Genomic DNA, 22601 nt, shown 5'->3' on the forward strand with positions numbered 1-22601 from the left:
TGACTAATAGAAGGCACCATAAGTTAAAGTTGTTAACTTGTGTAGGCTTCGGATAGGTTTCAAGCGCGCCTGTGACACTTTGAAAACGTTCGAAACGAGTGGGCGCCCCTTGGGCCCCTGGGGATTCTCCAGCACAAAGCACAATAATAGTTGAGCAACATGCCAAGCAGTACCAGCCTAAAAGAGCCTGCGGCGCCGGCGGGCGTCAGCGCCTTGAGGTTCCCGATGTGACTAACCGGCATGTGCCGGCACATGCCCGTGTCGCGCGCTCCAACTCGCTGATTATGGGTCACCGTGAGTACCAGTCAACTAGAGTTCAATGGACTCGGGCTAAAGGTTTTCGAGCCTCATCTCAATCAGGCCCCAGCTGCAGTCAGGGCGGCCGTGGGCGGCTCCTCAACTTCACGGCTTAACCCTCGCCCTCGATTCCTCGAAGGCCATCCAATAGCTTTCATGCGCAGCCGCAACAAATTCAAGAATGTGTCACAGATAGGGATGCCACCCCGAGGGCCTTACTGGATTCCCGGGCACAAAGCGCGGCAACAGACGCAACGTGCTAGAAGCACAACCCGGTAATCGTACGCCTCCTCCTCTCCGCTGCTCACGTTTACCGCACTTAGTAGGCAATATCGTAGCGGCAAATTATGAGATTTGCTTCACCTTGACCAACATGCGCACAAGCCGGCAACACAACTGTGCGCTGCAACTTGATGATGTCTTACCCTTACCTAGTCACGGGCAACTCGGAGCTTAATTTAGAGCGCACGCTCCGACGCTCGGCAGCAGGCCCTGCTCACTTGTGCGCACAGGGCGCCCCACCACCCGTTCCTCCACCTTGTGCCACGACAGCAGCACAATTTTCTGGCCACCTGTCGCCTGCCCCCACGACACATACAAACGCACGCGCTTTGCACATAGCCATTGTCTAGCATTTGCATTCACCAGCAAACATTGCGGTAATAGCCACACAGCTAAATCAACTCACAACGCACACCTGCAGCAATCCCCATCTAAGCGCTTCTTCAGTACCAGACATCGCGCTGGTAGCGGCCGGTGTCCGATAGCTTCTGCAAGTACGCGTCCGCGCCCGCCGGTCCCGCCTCCAGCCGCTCCCCAATGAGCTGTAGCAGCGCCTTCTCCACGCTGCCCGCCATGGAGCTGGCGTCGCCGCACACGTAGAAGTGCGCGCCCTTCTCGAGCAGGCCCCACACAAGGTCCGCGCTCTCCGTCAGCCGGTTCTGGACGTACACCTTCTGGGCCTGCGCTCGATGCCAAGCAGTTTGGCAGCGGCAGCAGGAAAGGGGTTCGAGCGGAGCGCATGAGCGTTTCATACACAAGGTAGTCGGGGCTGTAGGCTACACGGGCGCACTGCTGGTCACACGTACTGTCTGCATAACTAAACCACATGCACTCATTCCACGGTCATACCTGCTGGCGCGAGAATGCGGTGAATAGCTTGATCTTGCCCTCCGCCGCCCAGCCCTCCAGCACGTCACCGTAGAGGTAGTCCTGGTCGGAGCGGCGGCACCCAAAGTAGAGCACCATCTCGCCGGGGGCCTTCTTGCCGTTGCTGGCCTGCGCCTCCAGCAGGCGCTCCAGGATGAAGGAGCGGAAGGGCGCCAGGCCCGTGCCGGGGCCCACCATGATAATGGGTTGAGCCGCGTCGGCAGGCAGGCGGAAGTCAGGGTTCTTGTGGACGTACACCGGCACGCGCGCGCCCACCTGCATGCGAGGAAACAAGAGAGGGGCGAGCCAATGCATTAGGCAAGTTGTGCATCGGTGACACTGGCAGACTGGCATCATAGATTTGAAGAGAAAGCCATTTCCTGCGCGAAGGAGTCACAGCCTCAAAGATGCAGGTTGGACTGCAGGAACCGCTTGCCGCACCTTGAGGCGCTCCGAAAGCATGGTGGAGCAGACGCCGACGCGCCCCTTGCCCAGGCTCAGGTACTTGACCTCGGCAACCGTCACCTGCACGCGCGCCGGCGCCTCCAGCGGCGACGAGGAGATGGAGTACAGGCGCGGCTGCAGCTGACGCAGGCAGGACAGCACCTGCGAGCTGGTGAGCTTGGCAGGTGCGGCGTCCGCCAGCACATCCACCACGTGGCGCGGCTCCAGGTAGGCCTCAATGGCGGCCTGGTCCTTGAGCGCGTCACGCAGCCGCTGCTGCGGAGGCACAGCCGCAGCGTCGCCGTTGATGGCGTGGCCGTTCGCATGGCCGTTCGCGTGGCCGTTAGCTGCGTGATCGTTGGCGGTGCCGTCCAGCGCCGCCACCAGAAGCCTCAGCAGCTCGGGCTTGGGCGACCTGCGTGCCGCCGCACAGCATGGAGTGTAAACCTTGTGAACAAAGCCCAAGGCGCAAAACCATGGCCGCTTCCCTTAACCCTTGATTGGATGGGCCGTGAGCCTGAAGCAAGAATCAGGCGCATGCACCACCCACCTGATGTCGTAGCACTTGGTCAGCGCCTGCGCCAGCGGCATGCTGCCCCCAGGCGCCACGCCCTCCTCCTCGTAGTGCCAGCTGGGCACAGGCACCGATTCGGAGGCGGAGGCACCCATGACGCGGAGCAGCTCCTCCACAGCCTGCGGTACGGAAACACACGCAAGCCACAAAGCCCTCACTGACCGGCCCAACCCCACTGTGCTCATGCACCCACGTCGCAGGCGATGGGCCTCCTCCCCGCCCCGAACCCCACTCAGCCTCTGCAGCACGACCGTCATGCAGCCATACAGCCAACCATACAGTTCCACCAGTGCCGCTTTACCTGCGGCTGGTTGGTAGGGTACAGGCCCAGCGCGTCTCCGGGCAGGTAGCCGATGCCGCTGTCGCCGAGGTCCAGCTCCATGCGCACCGTGTTCTTGTCGTCAGGCCCGGACAGCGTGCACAGGCCCTCCAGCGCCAGCACCGTCGCAAAGTAGGGCCGGCTCTTACCCCATTTCTTGGGCGCAGCGGCCTTCGCGGCACTGCTGTCGCCCACATCTGCGGTTCAGATGGAAGGGTGAATGTGAATGGAGTTGCGGAGTTACGGAGTTGCGGTAGCCCGACCCTATATAACCGCCCGGACCCAGACAGGCCCAGCCCGGCTGCATGCCTAGACTTTGTACGTGCTACCCGAGCACGGCACCCCCGGGCAACCCACATCACGCCGTGCCCCGTCTCGCCGGTGCTCACCTAGCCCCAGCTCGACAAAGCTCTTGAGCGCCATGCCACGCACGGCTGCCACCACGCCCTCCAGCCAGGCATCCACCACCGGCCAGTCCTCCTTGTTCACATCCACACGCTCCGCCAGGCGCTTGGCGCCCGCGGCCTCCAGCGCCGAGTCCAGCTGCTTGCCGCAGCGGCAGAAGTGCGTGTAGGACCTGGTGCGTACAGGGCGGTAGCGGGGTAAGAGTCCTTGGGCATGTCGGGCACCGTAACAACTGTGCGCAATGGCCCCCACCCCAGCATGCTAGGGCGTCATCCATAGGCAGCGCGGTCCGCACTCACTTGTCGCCCAGGGCGCACACCGCGTACTGCAGGTGCGCCAGGCTGCCGGCCTTGCCCGCGAACAGCCACTCGCAGAACTCGCGAGCCTCGGTAGGCGGCACGCCGTCACCCTGGCCCCGTCAATCACACGGGGGCAGCAGCTACTTAGGACTCATCCCGTACTTTTGGCGAGTCGAGAGACAGCACGCAAGGCCATTGTGCCATGGTAGTGCGCTACCCGGATACCTTAGCGCTGGCAGGCACTCCCTTTCGGCCCTGCCAACATGAACTTGCTCACGACACACCTGTGTGGAGCAGGCCAGTACAGCCACCTGTGCCTTGCTAAAGTCATAGCCATCCGCGTGGTCGGCCATGTTCTCCAGCTGGGGCCTGCGCGCAGCCAACACGAAGGCGCGATGCTGGTGAGTTTGGACTCCCCCCCTACACACTGTCGTGGGCAGATACTGTGTAGCTTCGCATTGGGACCCAGCGTCAAGCGGCCGTGCGGTGGGAACCTCGAGCAAGCCATGGCAGGTCAGCATCCGTCCCGTTCAAGCCCGCTGCCCACACCCACCACAGCTTGCAGCCCGCGGCCTTGAGCTGGCTGCACAGCTTTTCTGCGATCTCCTTGCTGAAACCGAACTCGGTGCCGTACAACACCGTCACGGGCTTCATTTCGGGCGAGGGGCCTGCCTCCTTGGGCTTCGCGGGCGCAGCAGTGGCAGAGGCGGCTTTGCCAGCCGCACCGCGCTTGTTGCCGACCAGGAAGCTATCGAAGTCAAGTGGGTTGCGTGTGTCCACCTCCTCGCCCGCGTTTCGGAAGAAGGCGTCAATGGGTCCGCTCTGCAGGCCGCCGCCCACGGGCCGGCTGCCAGTAGAGCCAACCGGCTCGGGCGCCTTGAAGAAGGCATCGACTGTGAACGGAAAGCGGAGCGCAGACGTGGTGAGCAGGGAGGAAGGGAGCGCTAGGAAGGAAGGCATGAAGCGCGATACGGGGATCGCGCGGGTGGTGCTTGCAGGCAGCCGGGGACCGCTGCTCAAGTAGCAGGTGGTTTCCCAGTGCGTGCACGTCACTCCTACAGGCACTCCATCCGGGCACTCACTGTCCGTGCGCTCGTCCTCTGCTTTCCGGCCGCGGGAGTATAGGTACCACGCCACTGGCACACCAGCCGCCAGCGCCCAGCGCCAGTACGCGCTGGACGTCTTGGCGGGTTCGCCGGCCATCGCGGTCCGCAGGCGTTAAAGAGGGCGCGGGACCGGGCCCTCGACGCGCTGTTAGGTTGGATGCGTATGGAGCAACCTCAAACTCCACTCGCTCTGACAGAAGGACCCGATGAAGTGAAATGGGTCAAGAGTCGCGAGCAGGGATCAAAGTCGCTGGCCAGGGGTCGCACACGCTCTCAGGATAAATATTGCGCTAAGAAGTTAGCGGCACGGGCTGCAAGCTCTCAACAATCTAAGCTGGCCGCGGCTTGAGAGAGGAAGCTGGATCCTGAGTGGGATGGGGGCAAGGAAGGCGCCAAAGTTCGGGGGGGGGGGCAAGCTGCAGTCTATTCCAACAGCGCCAACTACAACTCAAGTTTAGGTAGAGAACTCTGCTAAGAAGGCAGCATAGCCTGCTGTCGCTTTCACCACCAAGCGCAAGAACGTCGGCACCCCCCCGGCGACGTTCCCTCAGAATCGCGTTATAAGGCCACTTTGACTTTCATTACGGTGCTACATACGGACGCACGTCCTAGGACTGCTCTGACGACGAGCTGCTAGTAGTGTTAGAGCTTGAAACATGGCACAGAACAACATTCAGTACTCGGAGAAGTATTACGACGACGTCTACGAGTACCGGTGAGCACGGCGAGACTATATAAGACCCGCGAGACGGCTCGCGAGCACTCCAACCTGCACCGGGACCACAGCTGACAATTTCAATTCACGGTCGCTTGCGCCCAGGCACGTCGTCCTGCCCCCGGAGATTGCCCAGCTGCTTCCCAAAGGCCGCCTTCTATCAGAGGTGAGGCGTGCTTATGATAGACGGCATTCCTATGCGCCCCTGCGCCAACTTCGCCTTTAAACTATCTCATCCCCCGCTGCTTTCCTGCAGAACGAGTGGCGCGCTCTGGGCGTGCAGCAGTCGCGTGGCTGGGTGCACTACGCGATTCACCGACCAGAGCCACATATCATGCTGTTCAGGTGGGTCTGGCTCCGGCAGTATGACGCAGCCGTGCGGCGGTTCGACTGCCTTGCGACTGCACCCGTCGCCGCGGTCCTGAATGACGGCACTGCTTGCTGTCTAACATGCCGTGCACGCCCGTGTCACACCTGGCCGCAGGCGGCCAAAGGGCTACGGCACCAACCCCGTAGCGCCTGAGGCTCTGCAGGTTCAGTAAGATGACGGCGTTGGAGCATACCAGTAGCAGCCAACGATGCGTGTGATGACATATCTAACCTGACGTGTACATATGGAGTGGAGGGAATGCAGACTGACGGCACATGGCCGTATCGGAATGCGGGTGTGCTTATTTAAATGGCTCTGCAAGGGGGGAAGACGTGGGGGGAAGACTCCAACGAGCATGGGAATCTGCATGCAGATGACGTGATACCGCTGTCCAGGAGTGCCGCTATCCGCATCTGCGCACTGTGAGCAAGTTGACGAGGGTGTATGTATTGGCAGCCAATCATGTGCAGGGCTACAAGCCCATCCGTGCCACAGGCGAGGGCGCTGTAAGATCCCGTTACGTCACCCGGCGTATCCGGTGATGGGATTCGGGCACCTGTAAACAGTGGCCTGCAATATAGTGGATCTTGGCGTTGACGCACTCCTTGGCTTGATACAACACAAACACGTGTCTTGGCGTTGATGTAGCTGTAAGGTTTTGGGGCGAACAGCTTCAGTGCCTGGGGTAAGTTTGCACGTACCATCCATGCATGAGGAGCCGGGACAGCCGTGAGCCGCGCGGGGAACCAGATATCAGCTGCCTCCGGTCATTGGGAGCTGTCGAACACACAGCTCGTCATATGGTCGGTTGCCAGGGTGTGTGATGGGACAGTGGCAAGGCAGGTTGGTAAGGTCCCTTAGGGCGCAGCTAATTCCCATACCCAACAAATGGCAAACAGTTGGCAGAGGCAGGGCAAGAGTGCGCGGCTGGTCTAACGCCGGAGTTACTGTACCGACGAGTTGCTGGCTGGCTGGAAGTTTGCTGACGCGCATTCCTCACGCTCCGGGCGCCCGGCCAGGCGATAGCACCACACAGACACACCGCAACGCCACACTCGCGAGGCAGAGCCGCATCGCACCTGCAGGAAGGTGACCAGCGTCCACGGATGAGCACGAGAGGCAGCCGCAGAGAAAATGCAAACGGAGTGCAGCAAAGCAATGGCCGGGCGACAGTGTGACAAGCAGGGGCGCAAACAGGGCGAGGCAAGGCAGAAGAGTGTGCTGTTGCTCCCGGGGCGGTGGATTACGAGTCTTAGACAGGCAGCCTCCACAGGGAAGGCCTGGTTGCCCTGCAAGGGTCGGGACCCCGGATACACAGGCCGTTTATTGACTCCTTACTGCCGTGTAGCGTTACAAACCGCCACGGCCCCAAACGACAATCCCAATCTCTCAAAACCGACAATGGCCTCCACTCATGCCTTCCTTAAGCAGCCTCGTACTCACTTGCGGCCCGCAGCGGCCTTCATACTACGGCCTCCTAGCTCGGGCCGCACAGTTCCCGATAACCCCACCAAGTCCGCCGTGCCCGCCCAAGCCCGCCCGTGTTGAGGTTGCACTAGTGGCCGAAAGTGCTGCCAGAGTTTGGTAGTAGTTCTCAACGACGGAAGGTCATGGCGCGGGTGACGGCAGCCATGGTGGCGGCGCTCTCCTTTACATAGCGCTTCTCGAACACCTTGGAGTGTTCGGCCCAGCGGCCGGTCTTGCGAACCAAGGTGCGGTCGGCTCCACCCTCGACAGCGGCAGTGGCGCCGCTCGCGCGGAACGAGTGCGTACCAACCTTCTTTGTGATGCCGGCGGCGCGCAGCAGCTCCGTAACGCGCGGGTACACGTACGAGTACGGCAGGGCCGGGATGGGAGACGCGAGCGGCGCCGTCACCTGCTGCAGGCGCTGGGCGCCATCGGTGCCGGGGGTGACGGCGCGCATCAGGGGTCCGGCGTCCTCGCCCTCGCCAGGGAACCGGTTATAGGCGCCGGCGGCGAAGAGCTGCTCCACCAGCGCGACCGGGCACGAGAGGCCGCCGGTGGCGCCGATGGTTACATCGGCACCATCTGCGCGCTGGTCCGTTTTGCTGCGCCATAAGTGGATTTCAAGCGCCGCGCCAGGCTCCACGCGCAGCAGTTCATGGTGGACCATCACGCGAGACAGGTCGTCGAAGCGCAGCAAGCCAGTGAAGGCTAGCACGCAGCCGGTCACCAGCATGCGCACCTCCAGCGACGGGGGGGCTGCTGGGTCCAGCAAGTGGAAGGCCACAAATGTTTCTAGCTCGTCGAACGTGAGTAGCTCCCGCTGGCGGCGGCGCGGCACGAGAGTGCGCCGCGCCGCCTCCCTGAGAAGCGCCGCCAGAGGGTGTTGCATGGGGGAGGGGCGGCCGACCAGGCTGAAGTGGGCTGTGACAGCTGCGCTGGCCTGTTCAATGGTCTGCGGCCCCACACCACGCTGACGAGCGCTCTCCGTGAGCTCCTGCAGGTAGCTGGCTGCGGTCGCGGGCGCGCAGTCGTAGGGGTCGAAGCCTCGAAATACAATCGAAGTGTTAATCGAAGCCTCGAAATACAATCGAAGTCTCGAAATACAGTAATACAATTGTTCGAACGGCCTAACACACAGGCCGTTAATCGAAGCCTCGAAATACAATCGAAGCCTCGAAATACAGTACAGAAGCACAACGGCAGATAAAGCGCCGTGTGCTCCTGACGCCTACAAGACCCAGCTCGGTCCGGCCCCATGCAGGCACGTACCCGAGCGTCCTGCGCCGTGCGTGACTTTAACGCAACACGGCAGTTACGTCGCAATAACTAGACTTATCTCCACTGCGCTGCGATAAGTCAGCGCTTAGCAGAGGACTCAGGACTGAACGTCACGACTGAACGTAATTAATGCACACACGCCCGTGGGGGTACGGAACTCAAGCTCCCCACGTCAGCTGATCGATTGTGGGTCTGACAACGATTCCGCGGCCCTTACATCGTCTCCTGGTCTCGAGTTTTAACCGGAGTCTTCAGGGAATCAGGGCCCCTTGTCCAGGCGCCGCGCCCCGCCCGCACGTAGCGGCCACCATCCAGTGAGGGGACCGCCTTCACCCTTTGCGTGTGGACACTTGATGTCGGTGGTGGGGCGCATGGGGTCGCTATGGGGTCTATCGGCCGCCGAAGCCGCCTCCCCTCGTGTTACAGTCTGCAATCCCGCGCCTTAGTCCAGTTTGCATGCCGTTGTCCGCTGCCAGGGGTGCTGTGCACGCCCCTGTCCTCTGCTCCCTGCCTGAGTGCCCGATCTGTCCTCCCCAAACAGCACGCAGCGCCAGAACCTCCCCTTCGCAGCCTCCTAAAGTGGCAGGAACACAGCTTCCCTACTAAACACATGTTGATGACATCCGCACCTCAGTACACGCCTCTCCTGGTCCAAACAAGATGTTGACGGCCACGCTACTTCCATACTCACACAAAACGGCAAGCGCCACTATTACACCAGCAACCTGGAAACGTTCAGTGCCCACCGTCCTAGTAAAGGCCACAAGCCCGCCACCATCTGATGTCTAGTTTCACAACATGGCCTATGGTCTCTGGTCTCTGACACCATCACTGCGCAAGAAGAGCAATGTCGTGGAGTTGTCCGGGTAGAAAATGTTCTCAGTGCTGTACTGCCATCACAGCAGCATAATTGTCATGTGAAAGCAGTTTGCGTCGTTCCTGGTGGACCATGTGTGCTTGTCAAGGCACGCATTCCTGCGCAAGCACCTAATGAATGCGTGTGCCTCTGCACCTAGCGCATGCCGCTGCAGCCGCTGATTTCACGCTCGCATGTCTGCTCAACCGCTCAATGCAACAGTACATGCTGCCCCAAAAGCAAAATATAAATGCACAACCACAGTTCAGAAGCTTCGTGCTGCCGCCCCCCCCCCCGTCATCAGATGTAGCAAAATCAAGCATGCTTCAATGCCATGCACCCTGTGATTCAGCTACCGATGTGCCGTCACTACTCCGCCAGCACCTTTGCAAACCGTCCTTATACCCCCTAGGCCTTCCTGTCTTCGCCCATGCGCTTGTCCCGGTCAACCCTACAAGTGTCGCTGGCTCGCTGCCCCCACTCACACACGCTCAAGCTCACTACATGCACTCAGTATCTGAATCATTACGCGCGATGACCGCACGCGGCCACTTACACGGCCTCCAGCACATTGACGATGCGGCCCTCCACACGGGGAGCGATACAGTAGTGGCCGCCGTCGGGATGGGGCACTGCTAGGCCGTGCGTGCGCGCCTGGGTGCGCTGCGTGGGCGTGGTGCTGTCGTCCGCGCCGCCCGTGTCGAGGGCCGCCAGGCTGCAGCAGCGGCAAAAGCAATGTGCAGAAGTCACTGTTTAGACTGTCAGATATGGTACTGTAAGTCTGTAACTACAGGCGGGCCTTTGGCCTGCATGCGCGCGCAGTGCTTGGCCAGCTGCCCAAAGAAGTCCTATGGGTCGTATTTATGCCGTGTGAACCGCTAGTTGTAGAAATTTAGCCACCACTCACTTGTTGAGGCTCTTGCTGGACTTGGTCTGCTTGAGCCAGCGGTTCGTGAGCGAGCGCAGGTAGATCTTCCGCCCGTCCCACTTGTTGAGGACACGCAACTAACAGGGGGCAGAACAAGGGAAAATAAAGCCAGACCTCTGTGTGTGCACAAGCCAGGAATTAAGCCAGCTAGAATGCAGCCGGCCAGGCAAGGGCAAGGCATAGTCCTACCTGAATGAAGTGATTCTTGACCGTTGACGGAATCACGACACCGGCCTCCTCGTCCACCAACACCTTGCATTGCGTGAATACGTCGTAGCCGTCCCTGCCCTGCGCCAGGTACTCCTGAGGGGGGCCGGCGCAGAAAGCAACCACGTATACGGTCAGTACCAATATCAGCAACAACATACTAAGGCGTTGTGAGAATAGATCTACGCTTGTGCTTACGGCCACCGTTGGAGGAAAGTTCGTCAGCCCACACAGCTTCATTGCCACGCTGAGAAGCCTGCCCGCTGCACATGCGCATCTGCACATGCGCAGCTGCACATGAACAGTGCACCAGCTGTGCGGCGCTCACCTTGACCGCCACCTTGTACTTGTGGTCCAGCTCCATGGGCACCGGCTCCGATTCAAACTCCCTGTAGGCAATGGAAGTTATGGTGGGAGTACGGTATGAGTCTCAAGACCAAGAAACTACGACGGCAGTCTATCATGATTGCGGTACTACAAGAGAGGACAACCCGAGCTATCATGCCCCTGACCAGAAACAGGCATTCACATGGCTTGAGTGCCGCACACCCTCACCAGATGTACACCGAGCCGGGCACAATGCGTGAGCCCGGGGGCTTGCTGGGGTCGAAGCTGAACTTCACGCCCGACACCTGGGGGAAGCGGCCCTCCAGCTTGGGCCACATTGACACGCCGTTCTCAAGCGCCGTGATGACCTGTGTACATTTGGTAGCGTTCGTAGCACGGCACCATTGATTGCCTAGCACACGTCTGGCCCGCAAATGCCCGCCGACGGAACGCATTACGTACGCAGCTCAGTGAGTCCTGACTCCTCACCTGCGCTCCCGTACACTCCAGCACTTCAGTCGTGTCGACCATGGGCAGGATGGAAACGAAGTCCTTGGCCTTGATCACACCCGCTGGGTGGATCATGTCCGAGCTGCACGGCAGAGCAATCGGCGCGAGGAGAGCGGTAAGGAAGCTACGGCGGCAGCCTCCCCAGCCCCAGTGCCCCCAGCCATGTCGACCCCAGCAGGCGTGCGGTGCGTCCTGGTGTGACAGCACACTGCTCACCGTAGTGAACCGGAGTTGAGGATGGCAATGTCTGCGCCTGCCGCCTTGCGCCAAGCGTCCGCCACGAAGTTGCCGAGGTTCGACTCGCGGTTCCGCACCGTCTGGAAGCGGCCGTCAAGCGGCTCCAGCGACTCGCCAATGTCCTCGTCCATCTTCTCGCCCATCAGCTTCATGTACTCGTTCACAATCTGCAGGACAAGCACGCATACGGCACACATGGTTGACGTCGATTAACATATGCCTAGTTGACGTAGGCGCCTACGTCGTGCAGTGCTGTGACGGTTGGCCGTGTAGCGACCTCGGCGCCAAACACCAACACGTTGAGACCCCGGAGGCTGCGAAGCCCCACATTCCGCTGCCACCGTAGCCGCTGTCTTGCTCAACGAGTGCCCTCCCCTGGGCTAGCGCGCACCGCCCTCCACCCAAACCCCCGCACACACACACGCACCTCTTTGGCTGCCGGGTCCTCCGGCACCGAGCCGTCGATGACCAGTCGCTCCACCGACATCTTGGGGTCCGTGGTGCTGCCGTTGGGGAACTCCACCTCGATCAGCGACATGTCGCGGAAGTCGGTGCCGCTCTTGACCATCAGGTTGTTGTGCGGCTCGATGAAGGCCGACACGTAGTGGTGGTCGTGGCCGCCCAGCACCAGGTGGAACTCGGGCACCTCGGCGGCCAGCTTGCGGTCGTTGGGCTCGCGCATGTGCGTCAGCGCAATCAGCACCTCCGCGCCCTTTGCCTGCAGCATGAAACCAGGCGTAAACGCCACGCCTGAGTACGCTGACACGAGCTCGCCTCGGCTGGCATTACCCACGCACTTCTGCTGTTGTCTTCGCCAGTGGGCAGTGCCTGCCCACAGGCTCTGGTTCCGCCTCCTGCCCATCCGTCCGCCCCGGTCGCCGCGTGGGACCCTACAGCACTACATAGCCCGCCGCAGCCGCGCACCTTGAGCTCCCGTGCCGCCGCGCGGCCGACCTCAATGAAGTCCTTGTACTCCATGTCCGCCACGTTCACCGCGCCCAGCGTCTCCAGCCACTCCTCCTCCACCAGGCCCACAATGCCGACCTTGATGCCTGCGCATGACACACCAGTGATGCTCGGGCCCTGTCTTCAATACCATGCGCACCCATGGTAAAAGGGAATGGCCGTTGCGGCGTCCATGGAATGTTGGCTGGGGGTTGGCACCTCTACTCCCGCACTCACCGTTCCAGTCCTGCAGCCACGTCGTGCCCGCGCCACCGTAGGGGAACTCTGCAGACGCAGCGACCATGAAATGTCAGTAGGTGCAGCGATACCTCCATGCGGCAAACCTAAGCAGGCGCTATACCCCACGCAGAGACCCTACCGCTCCGATCGACCCACCTTGGCCGCGCTCAATCACGTTCGCCATGAGCCAGGGGAAGTTGCACTGTGAGTTGAGCTTCATCATGTTCTCCAGACCGTAATCAAAGTCGTGGTTCTGCAGAGGACGCAAGTTAAACTCAGTTACTGCCAAGGCAGGTGGGGGCGGCAGAGCACCGGGCCGTGGGAGCGGTGGCCGAGCTGCTGCCGCTGCCACATTGTGCAGCTCCGTTGTGTTGCCCAAGCCCCCGTTCAGTAACCCGCTATGCTGTCTATCGCTGATACACCCGAAGCGTCAGGCTGATGACGGGCGGGGCCCCAAACTTTCGCGCATGCGCATGCCGCAAATTGGGCTGACCGTCGTTTCGAGTTTCAAGTCCGCCACACCAGGCCGCATGTACCTACCCCAACGCAGGAAACGTTTACGCCAATCTCGTTCAGCACGGGCGGCATTTGCTTCCCCAGTGTGATGGTGGACATCAGCGACGGGTCTGCGTCAAGAGTAGTTAGTAATGCAACCTCAGATCATGATTTAGACAACTATTTACACAGCGCGGTACTCACTATAGGCGTCGCCAGAGAAGAGGACAAGCGGGTTGCTGCCGTTGGCGCGGAACTCCTTGACCTGGAAGTGAACACAAACAATGGATAAGCATCAAGCATGGATCCACGGCGATGCGCGGCACACAAAGAGGGACGCGACGCTCGATGCCTCTCCAGCATGTCGCCTGTCAAGACGCACAAGCGCTCATTCATCTAGACCCTGGAAACTGAATAACATGATACCACATGCATATCTATAGCTACACGAGAGACTGTGGGTGCCGAGAAACGCGGGGCATTAATATACCTTGGCGCATAGGCGCGCTGCTCCACCTTTAGGCTCACGATCCTGTGGCTCAATATTATATACGTCCTGCGCGATTACAACAGGTTAGAAACAAAGCGGGGACTTTGCATTCCATTGAATCCCTACGTTGAAGTGGAGAATCGTCAGCTTGCGCGTGCTGCCTCCATATGCGGTCGTCTCTTCGGGAGCCTTCCTCGACTGGGTACGCGACGCTGGCGCCACAACTACGACCACATTGGACTCCTCGGGGGCTTCCTTCTCCACCACTTTCTTTTCTGGCACCCATGGCGTGGATTCGTCACTGCCCTTGGGCACAGACTTCGCTTGTACAATTGGCGCTACGTTAGCCGGCTCGGCATGCACGGTTCGCGAGCACCCAGCGCCCATCGTTGCTGTGCTCTGGTAAAGTCTTATGTATATGACCACTAAAAGAGGTGTAAAAGTGTATAGTCTCTGGTGTTATGCCCAACTTTCAGACTTCCTGCAATATAAGCGATGCAGAAACCGGCCCAATGCGGAGCCACGCGGTCCGCCGTCCGGGTTTTCGTTGATTGGTGCGACCAGTTTTCCGGCTCTGAGGCCCAGTTTTGAGACCTCCTGAAATGTAAGCGATGCAGAAACGATGAGAAACCGTTCCATACCGCAGTCACACCCTACTGCGGCTCAGGACTCGAGCACGTCAGAGCACGTGCGCAGGCGTGCGCTAACTGGGGTGACGCGGCTCGTGATGGAACATGGCAAGGGGCAGGAAAGCGTAGTCCCGATGTGTGTGGCTCCCACCCGTGCCCACATAAATGCGTAGCAAGAAGGGCCACAGAATCGAGAGCAAGGTTACAAGGCAGGAGAAAGGGAGGCGGAGGCACCTGCTTGGTAACGACTCGATTGGCTAAGCGCAATGAAGCGCCCAGATAAACATACAGGATGCCACCACCATACACCGCGCCCCACACCTTGCCCCACACCGCCCCACGTCATCACCTGACCCCCTGCTAGCTGCTGCTGCCTGCTGGTGCTCCCGGGACGCACGGCGCAATTACATTATGTTAGCTGTGAATGCACAATGTCCATATCCGCTATGCCTTGTGCATCTATGGCGTTCGATGTACACTGCCAACTCATTACACGACAGGCGTGGTAACCGCTGCCGGCAACTCTCGGCCAACGCCTCCCGTGCGTGACAGCAAAATGCCCTATACACTGGCCCCAGCGCACGCGCGTACATGGATCCGGCCTTTCAACGCAATGCTCCTTTTAGCTTTCAGATGACTCAAGAATGGGAGACAGGAAACATGGCGGTTGGGTTATACCTACTATCACCAAGCGAGGTCGGCCTGCCGTGTTCTCCAGACATCTACACTGGCACAGACCTATCAACAGGGGAGCCTGATACGACACAGACCCTAACACAAGATACACGGCTCACCAAAATGCTGCTGGCGGCAACACAGCCGCAGCAGGTCCGCCGCCTGCTCCCACTGGCCGTGCCGCTGGCTCCTTCAGCCCCTGCCCAGGCCCAGGCCCCTGCCCGAGCCCCAGAACACTCTCCAGCACAATGTGCGTGCCCGTGGTCCAGTACACGAACCGCGGCCCTGCATTTGCAATCGCTGCGGCTGTCCCTGCTGGCTCTGCCGCCGTACTCTCTGGGGCCGGGAGCTCGGCCGCGCCGCTGCCGCCTCCCCCACCACCGCCGGGAGGCCGTGCCGCGGCCGACGACCCTGACACACTGAGGCAGTAGCAGCTGTTGCCACCAGCCCCTGTGCATGCAAAGCATACTCTCAGAGTCCCCGTGTTGCAACAGTGTGCGACAACAGCTGTGCAAGTATACACGGTGAGCTAGCCTGTGGGTCTATCTTGAAGTCTCGGTACGTCCACGGCAGCACGGATTGCTTACCTGGGGGTGCTGCTACTGGTGCGAGCACCAGTGTGAGCGGGAACCAGCGGTCATAGATGTACCGAGGTCGGCGCGCCTCGTCACTCGAGTCAGTGACAAGGAGCGGGCATCGCAACTGACGCGCTGCTCTGCGGGGTGTCGGGTGTGAGAGTCTCGGCTGCGCTGACCCGCTAGTTACCCACACTTTCGAGTGGCATGTTAGAATGTTCGTGGGCGGTCAGGAGCACACATGGTGCGTAGCTACGTGTGCTGCAGGGCCACGCCATGGCTACAGCCGGCGCGCGCGCGCGCAGCCCACCTGTAAGCTTGCATTCCGTCCACTAGAAGCGCAAGAGTGCGAATAAGGGTGTTACGGTCGTCGATCCTGCAAGGATGTTGCATTGTGGACGGTGAAATTGGTCAGCAATTGCAATCAACACTTGCATGGAGCGCCCGCAAAACTTGGCGCTGTCTGGCCTGTGGCAGTTATGTGATGCTGCTGAGGCGGAGCTAGCACATCACAGCGGCCAGTGCAGCCTCAGCCGTAATCGCTTTCCTTATCCCAAATCTCTATGCACCCAACGGCCCCACGCCGACAGCTAGCGCCTGCCCATGCCGGCACCTATAGCTCACACTTTTCGACCTTATCAGCTACTCACTTGATGACACCACTCATGTCCTCCACCACCACGGCCGAGTAGGCGGCCTGAAGCATGTGCAGGCAGCAGCCGAAGCGCTGCAGGTCCAGGTGGCCCTTCACGTACCTGCGGCAGCGGCAGTGACGGCAGATGAGACGAACAAGGCAGGAGCTAGCACAAACAGCAGAAGGGAGTCATGTGAAGGCGAGTTTGGTGCATGCCGGCGGCGAGATGGTCATCCACGAGTGCACAACAGATCCAGGAACGCATCACAAACCGTCGATTCTGAACTGGGCCAGTGCTGTAGGGTGAGTACGGTACTGGACCTGTCCGCTCAGGAGAAGTGCACCTGTACAGCCGAGGAGCCTTTCCCAGAGCCCATGCTCACTTGATGTGCAAACGCTCGAGGACAGGGTCGCTTGTGTCGCACATGTGCGGCAGGAGCGGCACGGATTGCTCTACAGCGTCCTGGACACACAGGAACAGCGCCGGCAGCCCAGACTCCGCAGAGTGGTGCAGCGCGAAGTGCAGTGCCAGAGAAGAGCGAGCACTGCAAATCAGGCCGGGCGGGGTACATGAGCAGATAGCCGCGGCACAGTTGACGCCGACAAGCGCAGAGGGGGCCCACACCTGGCGTGCGGCCCAACCAGGAGCATGTCGAGCTCGCCCTCCGCATCAGCTGCAGGCATCGCAGCGACAGATGCCGCAGCCGCTGGTGGCAGCTCCATACCCGCGACCAAGATCTTCATCGCGCTGGTTCCGAGAGCGTTCAAGGGCGTCATTGTGCAGTTCAGGTCGAGGTCCCAGCAGGAGGGCTCTAGGGTGTTTCAGTAGTTACAGCTGGTCGTATGTTGGAACACAATAGTTTCTGGCTAATACTGTACGTGTTAGCGATGGAAAGCTTCAGTTAAACCTGGTTCCATGACTTCCATCTTCAAGTCGAACAGACGTCAGTTCCGTATGCATCTGACAAAGTTTGTCGCATCAAACTCCACACCACCTTTGTCGGCATCGCATTGCTTTTGATAACTGGTCCATTTGCACTGCACTGTTACCGTGCCTGCATTGCAACATAGACTGCAACAGTGTCGTCAACCACGAAGGTCCTTCATAACAATAGGAAATACCCTCGGATTATAGATACGATATCCACTGGAGCACGTAGGACGGGCGAAGCAGCGGGGGGGTCGGGGCCTCGCGTAGAGGGTGGGCAACGCCCAGCTGAGGCCTGCGGCCGGTGCGGCAGCCTTGCTGTAGGGCCAGGCCCAGAGGCTTTAGGGACCCGCAAACCCGGTGGAGATGACAGACCGCAAGCTTAATATTCTGCACTTTAACGTAAGGAAGCTAGCCCTGCTGTGACCGTGCTTGTGCCTGCCCTGTAACGCGCGGGCGTGGTTTGCACGGGAGCTCGTGTCCGTACCTCCGGCTTTGTACCGTACCTGCAATTGTGTAGCCAACATGCCCCTACCTGTTCACGGCGTCGCAGGATGTGTACAACATTGAGGCTGGTCGCCAGGAGCCGGTGAGGTGCTGGTGATGGCGGCCCCGCAGGGTGTATGGCATGACCGCACGGATGCGCGGCCTTGCTTACATGTTAACAGCCGTTCTCACATAGACGTCATGTGGCTGCAGGTTGGTGGTGCTTCGCGATTCACATGGAAGGTATGAGCATGCCGACGCCTGGACTGTAGACGCAGCCCCTGCACCATAGCCGAGCTCCCTTGGCCCGTGCAGCCCACCGTTGTCACATACCAGTACCGTGTAATCCTATCCCACGGTCCTGCTGAGTGGTTTCTGTAAGGCGTCATAGCGCGTGCCATGTGCCTGGGTTTCATAATCTGTCTTACCGGATGGTGCGGCCTGTGTGTTTCGTCTGTGAGCAGGTCAAGCAGCTGAAGGCGAAGGGCGTAAACCCCCTGGTGCTGTTCAGCGGCGACGCATGTGAGCACCGGAGGAGTGAGGGCCTGTGGGGCAGTGCAAACAGGTTGTGCAGTCAAGGCATGTGTCTTAGGGCCGAGTCTCTGCTGACAGTGGCGGCGGTGTGATGGCATGTTGACAGCTGGCGTGTCGGCGGTCTGGCCGCCCGCTGTTGCCTATACCTCCTGCATCCCCTCCCGCAGACAACCCCAGCCTGATGAGCACCATGACCATGGGCGCCCAGATGGTGCCCATCCTCAACGAGATCGGCGTGCACTGCTCCTGCATGGGGGTGAGCCAGCGGCGGGGGCCGGGTCATAGCAGGGGGCCTAGCACCGCACTGTATCCACCTAATGCTGTAGGTAGCACATCCACACTTGCTTCAAGCACCCCTCCTTCCTTCCCCATCTCATTGCCCTCACAGAACCACGACTTCGACTACGGCCTGCCCAACCTGCTCAAGCTCAACTCGCAGTGCAAGTTTCCCTGGCTCATGGCCAATGTGTTGGACAGGGCCACAGGTACGGCGGCAGCGGGCGTGGCGCCTTGCGCTGGCCAGGAGGCAAACCCGTCGTGAACGTGTTGACCGCATACCAGTTCCGTGCAGCGCCCTTCGTTATGCAGTATGGCTAGCCATGCCTGCCCGGGTATGCGTGCAGCACACTCGCGGCGCCGGTCCAAGCAATGCTGCATGCGTCTTGTGCAGGGAAGCCGTACGCGGACGCTGCCGGCACGTGGACAACGGAGTGGAACGGCATCAAGGTCGGCGTGGTGGGGCTTGTGGAGGAGGAGTGGCTGGACACGCTCGCTTCCATCAACAAGGACGAGGTGGGTTCATTGATGCCGCCTGTGCCACTGTGTGCGCTGCGGCCTTGCAATGAGACGGCATGTCGCTGGCATCGCGCTACGCGCCGCTTCCATCCGCTTCTCCTCGTGTTGCCTACCGCCCACCACAGATGCAGTACCAGGACTTCGTGGCAGTGGGGCGCAAGCTGGCAGCGGAGCTAAAGGTGCACGGGAGAGAGGGGGTCGGATGAAAGGGGTAGGCCTCACAGCAGGCTGAGGGGGGCCGGATGCCCTGCATGATAGATTGCTGTCATCGGAAGCTGAGTAGCTGCACTGCTGATCCTTGCTCCCCTCGCACATCACAGGCGGATGGCGCGGAGCTGCTGATTGCGCTGACGCACATGCGCGAGCCCAACGACCGCAAGCTGGCCGCCGAGGTGCCCGAGTTCCACCTGGTGCTGGGCGGCCACGACCACCACTACGTGTCGGCCTTCATCGAGCCGCACAACAACCTGCTGGTCAAGAGCGGCACCGACTTCCGCGACATGTCGCTGATCGAGGTGGAGTTCCCCAACGGCAGCACCACGGACCCCAAGATGTCGGTGGAGCGACTGGTCATCGACGGCTCGGTGCCGGAGGACCCGGCAGCCAAGGAGGTGCGTGTGGGGCGGCACGGGCGCTACACGTCTGCAAACCAACCTGCTTACCCTCAGCCGGCAGACCACTTACTTGTGCTGCACCCCGCGGCCCGCTCCCCATTCCACCCCACACCACACCGCGGCCGCCACTTAATCCAGATTGTGGACGAGTACATGAAGCTGATGGGCGAGAAGATGGACGAGGTGGTGGTGGAGACACTGGAGCCGCTGGACGGCCGCTTCCAGACCGTGCGGACCAGGGAGTCCAACCTGGGCAACTTCGTGTGCGACGTGTGGCGCAAGGCAGCCAACGCCCAGATCGCCATCCTGAACTCGGGGTCCCTGCGGTGAGCGCAGCCTGCATCAGTATGCCCGCACGACACCTCTGGGTCCAGCACACCAACGTCGCCGCCCATGCGATGCCTGCTGTCGTGCCCACAGGTCGGACACCATCCACCCGTCAGGCCAGCTGAAGGCGCGTGATTTGGTTGCCATCCTGCCCATGCTGGACGAGACGGTCGTGCTGGAGTGCACAGGGGCGCAGGTGAAGCAGGCCCAGGGTGGCAAAGCGCCAATGTGACGCGCAGGGGGCGCAGCCGCGGCCAAAGCCTTGGTGTGTGCCTTCAGGCTCGGTACAGCCTCTCCTGACATCGCCCGCATGCGTGGGTCTGTGCGTAGGTCATCACGGCGCTTGAGAACGGCGTGTCAATGTGGCCCAAGCTGGAGGGCCGCTTCCCCCAGGTGTCGGGCGTGAAGTTCAGCTTCGACCCCAGCAAGCCCCCGGGCTCACGCATCGTGCCCGGCTCCGTTTTCCTGACCGATTTTGGTGAGTGAACAGCTGGATGCACGTCATGCGATTTGCATAGCCACCAGAGTGCAGATGCGTTAAATCCTTTGCGCTGCAGACGATGATGTGGACGACGAGAGGGAGCCGCTGCAGCCGGAACGGAAGTACCGCGTCACCGTGAAGGAGTACATGGCACAGGTGGGCGCAGCGGCAGCAGTGGCGACAAGGCGGTACAGGGAACTCCATCGTGTTTGTCACGGCCTTGGACCTGCAACCCATCCCTGTTTCCTTTTATCTCTGACAAGTCTGCATGCTAAAAACTCTTGCCTGCCACCCTCGGGCCCTGACGCGTGCAGGGCAAGGACGGTTTTGACGTGCTGAAGGTGAGTCATGGCCCGCTCCGCCTGGCAGCGCCGGATACGGTAGACCACCCGCTTGGCCATGCCGCTGACCAGGCGTCACCTGGCTCTTGTGCGGCTGCTGGCGTGTCTTGCTTGGTGTAGGACTGTCGGGTGCTGGTGGACGCCGAGAGCTGCGTCATGCTGCCCACCGCCATCAAGCAGCACCTGGCCGTGCTGTCGGTGCTCACGCTGCTGGACCCGCTGGTGGGTGTGTGGGAGGTGCAGGGGCCGCCAGACCGCAGGACTGCAGGCATGGGGCGACACCAGTGGAAGGCTGGGGCGGGGCAATGCTGGACACTGAGGGTGCAATGCAGCGTGCAGCGCTGGGGCATTGCTGTTTACTGTGTGCGTCCAGCGGTGCCTTGAGCCTGGGCGGCTGACATGCGCGCATCGCACGTGTGTGCCTGCCCCACCACTCGCACCCCAACCACCTGCACTGGCTGCAGGTCAAGCTGAGCCCGATCGCCACTTTCTGGAAGAACCGCAGCAACCAGAGGTGTGCACGGCTTTTGCGAGGCCTTGCTGTGCTGCTGCCCTGGGGTACGCGTGCATTGGTCTGGCCCTCTTCCTGCGCTGGCGCACGTCCCGCTTCCGCAACCAACCTTCCTGCTGATGCCGCATGATGCCTGTGGCTCCCGCCGTGCCCTGCAGACTCAACGAAGCGGAGCAGCAGCAACAGGCGCCGGACTCGCAGCAGCAGGAGCAGGAGCAGGGTGCGCAGGTGGCCCGGCGGCGGGCGCACAACCACGGCATTGCAGTGCACCACCCCACCAAGGGCTACTACTGCATCTCGCCCGTCAACGAGGGCCGCATTATAAATGTGGCCGGCGACCACGAGCCACACACTGCGCCATAGCTTGCAGGCACCGGTGCGTAAGCAATTCTCGAAGCCTGGGTGGTGTGGGGGCTTGTTGGGGGATGTGTTGTACCTGAAGCTGCCGTGCAGAATACGGTACTAGTGTTGTTTCATGTGTGTGTGAGTTCACAAGCGTGCGTTGGGCCCTGCCTGTAGTTATGCAGTGATATAAGCCCTGCCAAACACAATCCTGCTGAACGCAAGTGCAATGGCTGGATGGCGCCACTGTGATTGCGAGTCCCCGATCGGCTATCTTAGAGAGGCAGCAGTACATGTATTGATGTGCGTGCTTTCCTGCGTTGTACGAGTTTGTGATCTGAAATCCCTGCATTTCTGACATGGATAGAACACTGCGGAGCCTATGACCAATTTACTGGGCAAGCCAGGTTTCGGGCAGGCGGCGGTGGCGGCTGGGGCGAGAGTGCGTGCGTAATCAAATGCGTGCAGTATGGACGGCTAGCTAGTCAGGTTTAACGCATAGCGTCGCATAGTGAGGGCGTGGCGCATGAGATGTTGAGGACTGGTGGATCATGCCACCGGTGGGACAGGACAAGAGAGAAGGGGCTCAGCCCTCAAAGAGGGTGAAGAGGGGCAGGGACGGCGGCACAGGAAGAGCAGGTGAAGAGGGGCAGGAAGTTGAGGCACGTCGCGGCTGACTCGTGGGCTGGCTGTGTGTCCAGGAGCAGGGGTGCAGGATCGCCGCCTGATCGCCCTGACTGTCAACCCTGCAGCTCTGCGGCCTTGCCTCCCATAGGCTGACAGTTAGCACATAGTGCCGCCCTGCCGCTGTCTCGCGGCTTGGAAGCGTGGAAGTGTGCCGGGCCAGGCCGGGCAGGCACGGGCAGGCATGGCGGGCCTGACTCCCCCACGGAACTCCCCCATGTCCGGATGCACGGGTGCGCAAACGGGCCATGTGGGATATATTCAAAGCCGCGGGTGTATGTTTGCGCAGTAATAAGAACGCGGAAAAGCGGTGCGCGGCGCTTTAGGTCGCGCTATAGGCAGCGCTATAGGCGGTGCTAGACGCTTTCGTATGGAGAGTAGGGTTTA

General features: G+C 60.7%; 6 protein-coding genes across 6 annotated transcripts; 2 read left to right on the forward strand and 4 right to left on the reverse strand.

Annotated features, from left to right (window-relative positions):
* Window positions 1-46: 46 nt before the first annotated feature.
* CHLRE_03g180300v5 (uncharacterized protein) lies at window positions 47-4922 on the reverse strand. Its single transcript, XM_001703195.2, has 10 exons — window positions 4570-4922; window positions 4041-4380; window positions 3772-3856; window positions 3488-3597; window positions 3173-3360; window positions 2766-2980; window positions 2441-2583; window positions 1888-2305; window positions 1429-1722; window positions 47-1259 (listed from the first exon to the last, which is right to left on the reverse strand). Exons 1-10 carry the CDS (start codon window positions 4688-4690, stop codon window positions 1023-1025), a joined length of 2151 nt encoding a protein of 716 aa, XP_001703247.1. The 5' UTR covers window positions 4691-4922; the 3' UTR covers window positions 47-1022.
* Window positions 4923-5021: 99 nt separating this feature from the next.
* On the forward strand, window positions 5022-7014 carry CHLRE_03g180350v5 (uncharacterized protein). The gene is made up of 4 exons (XM_001703349.2): window positions 5022-5308; window positions 5414-5474; window positions 5565-5653; window positions 5793-7014. Exons 1-4 carry the CDS (start codon window positions 5250-5252, stop codon window positions 5848-5850), a joined length of 267 nt encoding a protein of 88 aa, XP_001703401.1. The 5' UTR covers window positions 5022-5249; the 3' UTR covers window positions 5851-7014.
* A 2-nt stretch (window positions 7015-7016) lies between these two features.
* On the reverse strand, window positions 7017-8472 carry CHLRE_03g180400v5 (uncharacterized protein). Its single transcript, XM_001703194.2, has one exon. The coding sequence runs from the start codon at window positions 8032-8034 to the stop codon at window positions 7273-7275; it is 762 nt and encodes a 253-aa protein (XP_001703246.1). The 5' UTR covers window positions 8035-8472; the 3' UTR covers window positions 7017-7272.
* Window positions 8473-8801: 329 nt separating this feature from the next.
* CHLRE_03g180450v5 (uncharacterized protein) lies at window positions 8802-14132 on the reverse strand. The gene is made up of 15 exons (XM_043061036.1): window positions 13785-14132; window positions 13659-13724; window positions 13373-13433; window positions 13214-13299; window positions 12830-12926; window positions 12671-12718; window positions 12413-12540; window positions 11916-12206; window positions 11468-11655; window positions 11231-11333; window positions 10970-11109; window positions 10743-10803; window positions 10397-10510; window positions 10187-10284; window positions 8802-9994 (listed from the first exon to the last, which is right to left on the reverse strand). Exons 1-15 carry the CDS (start codon window positions 14043-14045, stop codon window positions 9832-9834), a joined length of 1905 nt encoding a protein of 634 aa, XP_042926165.1. The 5' UTR covers window positions 14046-14132; the 3' UTR covers window positions 8802-9831.
* Window positions 14133-14477: 345 nt separating this feature from the next.
* CHLRE_03g180500v5 (uncharacterized protein) lies at window positions 14478-17004 on the reverse strand. Its single transcript, XM_043061037.1, has 6 exons — window positions 16797-17004; window positions 16555-16716; window positions 16188-16292; window positions 15848-15913; window positions 15550-15677; window positions 14478-15412 (listed from the first exon to the last, which is right to left on the reverse strand). The coding sequence occupies exons 1-6, from the start codon at window positions 16913-16915 to the stop codon at window positions 15078-15080; spliced, it is 915 nt and encodes a 304-aa protein (XP_042926166.1). The 5' UTR covers window positions 16916-17004; the 3' UTR covers window positions 14478-15077.
* Window positions 17005-17104: 100 nt separating this feature from the next.
* CHLRE_03g180550v5 (uncharacterized protein) lies at window positions 17105-22576 on the forward strand. The gene is made up of 17 exons (XM_043061038.1): window positions 17105-17501; window positions 17653-17688; window positions 17799-17828; window positions 18050-18107; window positions 18287-18375; window positions 18508-18604; window positions 18790-18911; window positions 19040-19093; window positions 19235-19525; window positions 19667-19854; window positions 19949-20051; window positions 20186-20333; window positions 20413-20492; window positions 20651-20677; window positions 20798-20899; window positions 21142-21191; window positions 21347-22576. The coding sequence occupies exons 1-17, from the start codon at window positions 17466-17468 to the stop codon at window positions 21549-21551; spliced, it is 1716 nt and encodes a 571-aa protein (XP_042926167.1). The 5' UTR covers window positions 17105-17465; the 3' UTR covers window positions 21552-22576.
* The last annotated feature ends 25 nt before the right edge of the window (window positions 22577-22601 follow it).

Source organism: Chlamydomonas reinhardtii, chromosome 3 (genome assembly GCF_000002595.2).
Source record: "Chlamydomonas reinhardtii strain CC-503 cw92 mt+ chromosome 3, whole genome shotgun sequence".
In the NCBI taxonomy this organism is placed as follows: Eukaryota; Viridiplantae; Chlorophyta; class Chlorophyceae; order Chlamydomonadales; family Chlamydomonadaceae; genus Chlamydomonas; species Chlamydomonas reinhardtii.